This window comes from Limulus polyphemus, unplaced genomic scaffold (genome assembly GCF_000517525.1).
Source record: "Limulus polyphemus unplaced genomic scaffold, Limulus_polyphemus-2.1.2 Scaffold4135, whole genome shotgun sequence".
NCBI lineage: Eukaryota > Metazoa > Arthropoda > Merostomata > Xiphosura > Limulidae > Limulus > Limulus polyphemus.
Genome location: NW_013669745.1, coordinates 1 through 3,887, shown reverse-complemented (window position 1 = coordinate 3,887; position 3,887 = coordinate 1). Strand labels below are relative to the sequence as shown.

The 3,887-nt window shown below is 36.1% G+C and overlaps 1 protein-coding gene across 1 annotated transcript in view; it reads right to left on the bottom strand.

Moving 5' to 3' along the window:
* Positions 1 to 2,315, bottom strand: part of LOC111088620 (cadherin-23-like) — a gene marked incomplete at its 5' end in the record, with an annotated part of 90,901 nt that extends 88,586 nt beyond the window's left edge. The window contains one exon of the mRNA XM_022399274.1: positions 2,170 to 2,315. Coding sequence (XP_022254982.1) covers positions 2,170 to 2,315 — 146 coding nt within the window. The remainder of the gene's footprint in view (positions 1 to 2,169) is intronic.
* Positions 2,316 to 3,887: the final 1,572 nt, after the last annotated feature.

Genomic DNA, 3,887 nt, shown 5'->3' with positions numbered 1-3,887 from the left:
TTTAGCAGTGAAAGAATAGAGGGAATGCAGCTAGTCATCACCACCCACCCCCCACTCTTGGGCTACTCTTTTACCAACGAATAGTGGGATTGACCGTCACATTATAACACCCCCACGGCTGAAAGGGCGAGCATGTTTGGCGGTGGGTGGTGATGACTAGCTGCATTCCCTCTATTCTTTCACTGCTAAATTAGGGACGGCTAGCGCAGATAGCCCTCGTGTAGCTTTGCGCGAAATTCAAAACAAACAAACAAACTGTAAACACCCGGAAAAAGGATGGAAAATTTTCAGGTGTGACTTCATTCTGAACTATATATATATGTGCAGGCTAAAGTAATGACCATACAGATGCTGTCGGAAGCTTATAGCAGTCTTACAACATGATGGATTACAGATTCTCAACGAAATCATGCAGAAGGAAACTAAAAAAAATTAAAGATGCTTCTTCAAAGGTAATGAAAACAGAATGTCTTCGTCAAATACCAATTTCTATAATAATTAGTCGACTGCTGCATGATGTTTTTGTTTTTTCACTGTATATTTCTTTGTTAGTTCTCCAAGAAATTGGAACACCTCCTCAAAAACAGGCCATTTTGACTCGTTTTCTCAGACAGTTGGGTGAAATCACCTAACGCAATTTATTCCGCAATCTTCAAGAAAAGGACCAATTGACCAAAAACAAATTAATTCCCACTCTTTCTTTAAAGATTAATAAATCATAATTTCTCTTTCCCACTCATTCCTTTAAAAAAATGAAACAAAATACCGGGTTTATTTCCAATTCCTTTCTCTCAAAAGACAGAACAATTCACCAAAAATAGTCATTTTACCACTTGTATCTACAAGAAGTTAAAACAAACCACCAAAGACGGTTTATTTCCCACTCGTTTCTGAAAGAAATTACAACAAAATACCAAAAGCAGGATTTTCCGGTCATTTCTTCAAGAAGACAGGAAACGATTCTTTACCACTAATTTTTCTAAGAACTGTGACAAACTTACCAAAGATAGGAGTGTTACCTTTAAAACATAGATATTTCCTTTCTAGTACTATGAGAAGTGGTAAGTCTTTATTAGTTTCTAGAAAAGTGGCAAATATAATTAGATAACTGCATTTTTTTCCTATCAGCTGTCATTGAAAAAGAACAACACATTTCGGCACAAATCTTAGAAGTATAAAAACTTTTAGCGAGATATTTTTCTAGCTTCAAAACAAGAAGTGAGTCCCTTGGGAAAAAACGTCGCATCCCTCAAAATTCCTGGAGAAGCAAGATCTTTCCTCCCAAAACAAAAAGCTCTACTGTCAATTCTTCAAGGAAAAAAAGTAGCGAATCGAAAAAAGAAACTAATTTTCCCCCAACTCTTGGAAAACAGTAACCACAATTTTGAAAAAGGTATATTACTTCTGTTACGGCTCCTGAAGAAGTGATTATTCATCAAAACCAATCAACCATTTTATATTATGTTGATGAAGAAACTACCCACAGAAACAGACAACCTCCCTCTATTTTCTACGGTTGGTGAAGAAATCACTCTCGAAAACAAACAACTTTCCTCTCTTTTCTACTATGTTGATGAAGAAACCATTTCCGGAAACAGAGAAATTCCCTTCCTTTTTATGAAGAAAAGACAACTCCCATCGAAAGTAGCTTATTTCATTTTCAGTTCTTTAAGAAATAGAACTAACCTACGAAAGGTGTCAATTTCTCTTTCAGCTAGCCTCTGGAAAATATTTTTTTTTTTAGAGAAAGAAAAACAGAAGTTGTGTTCTGTGAAACCCAAACATGTTGTAATGATATCTGAGTGATTTTTGGCCGGGTACAGCCTAGAGACTAGGGTGTTCAACTTGTAATCTGAGAGTTGCAGGTTTGAATCCTCATTACCGAAAATGCTCGCCTTTTCACCTCTGGGGGCGTGAAAATGTGACGGTAAATTCCACTATTCGCTGGTAAAAGAGTAATCCTACTCTATCACTTTAAAAGTAGGGACGGCTACCATAGATAGCCCTCGTGTAGCGTTGAGAGAAATTCAAACCAAACCAAACTGAGTAATGTTTGGCTTTACAAAGCTAATTACAGAGTACCTTATTAGGGTTTTTCATCTTGATGCATAAAATAAGATTTTTTGCTGCTGAAAACTGTAAAGTGAAGAGTAAATAAATGTGACCTACCTTTTTTTGAAGTTCGTTGTCAGTCACCATAAGCATTATTTTTTTATTTTCAATTTTGCTCTCTAGTATCATACCATCTTTCGATTCCACACTCACAATAATGTCTTTTAATTGTTCTGGGATCGTTATTGTTTCAACAGGAATTTCTGTATTTTAAAGTTAAACATATGAATTAATAAACGCAAAATATTTAAATTTTTTTGGTAAAAAAAAAGTCCATTTTAACAAACTGAACTCATGAACACTTCAAATTGCGATGTGATTTCAATAAACTTTAAAACAGATTATTTCAGTAATAATTGCAGGTATTATATACCACCCATCTACATATATATACATTTTCAAGCTATAATTAATCTAAAAAAAAGAATAAGTTTGAATAATTAGATTAAATCTTGTCGCTCTAGATACTGAATCAACTTTAGTGAGCTTACCAACCCTATGTTCATCTTGCGATATATATATATATATTATGTTCCGTCAGCGAGGTCACGTGATTAGTGTCACGCCACCTGCTTTCTAGAACTATCCCGTTCCTTCGGGAGTGCTCTAGCATTTACTAGATTGGGGGTGGCTGGTATATATAAGATGGTCACGGCGTGACGTGAGAATGTGTGTGTAGGCAGTGAGTAATTAATCTGCAGTCAGAGAGTATTATTGAAGTTGAGCACTTTCGTTATTATAGCGTTTGTTTTAGCGTGATTGTTGAAATTAAGTGTATCGTAAAGTTATATTCGGAAAGAATAAACCAGTTTTATTAAGTAAGGACTTGTGTCGCTAAAGTTTCGTCGGAACGAATTTACGGGAAATCAATTAACAAACGGAGATGTAACAAATTGGTGTCAGAAGTGGGATAAAAATAATGGAAACGAGAAGCGGCAAATCAACCTACAGCTTAGCAGATTTGATGGCAGCAAAACAAGAACAGCAAAAGAAACAAGAAGAACGAGAAAATAAACAAGAAGAACAAGAAGAGAAATTACAACAGTTGTTAGAGGAAAAAGAAAAGAAACATAAAGAACGAGAAGAGAAATTACAACAGTTGTTAGAGGAAAAAGAAAAGAAACAAGAAGAGAGACAACAGCAGTTGCAAGAAAACCTGCAACAGTGGCAGCTCGAACAGAGAGATTACAGCAGTTGTTGGAGGAAAAAGAAATAAAACAAGGAGAACGAGAAAAGAAACAAGAAGAAAGATTACAGCAGTGGCAAGAAAACCTACAACAATGGCAGCTCGAACAGCAAAATAAACAAGAGAGATTACAGCAGTTGTTGAAAGAAAAAGAAAAGAAACAAGAAGAGAGATTACAGCAGTTGTTAGAGGAGAAAGAAAATAAACAAGAAGAACGAGAAAAGAAACAAGAAGATAGACTACAGCAGTGGCAACTGGAACAAGAAAGGAAACAAGAAGCACAAATGGAAAACATTAGTAAATTTAAAAGCGAACTAGATACGTTAAAAGACGATCTATTGTCTTTCACACAAGGAGGATACATTGACCATCGACTTAATCAGCCCCAGACAATGGCGAACCCCTTACAGAGTCTGCAGCTAAACCCTAATGCAGACATATTCAGTGCCCGTTAGAAGTCACATCCCAGATATGAATGTCAGTAATAGGAGTGATCCAGTGCGACGGAAGCTACAGAAATTCGATGGGAAAGCACCGTGGGAAGCATACAGAGCACAGTTTGAGCTACTGGCAGAGATGAATGGATGGA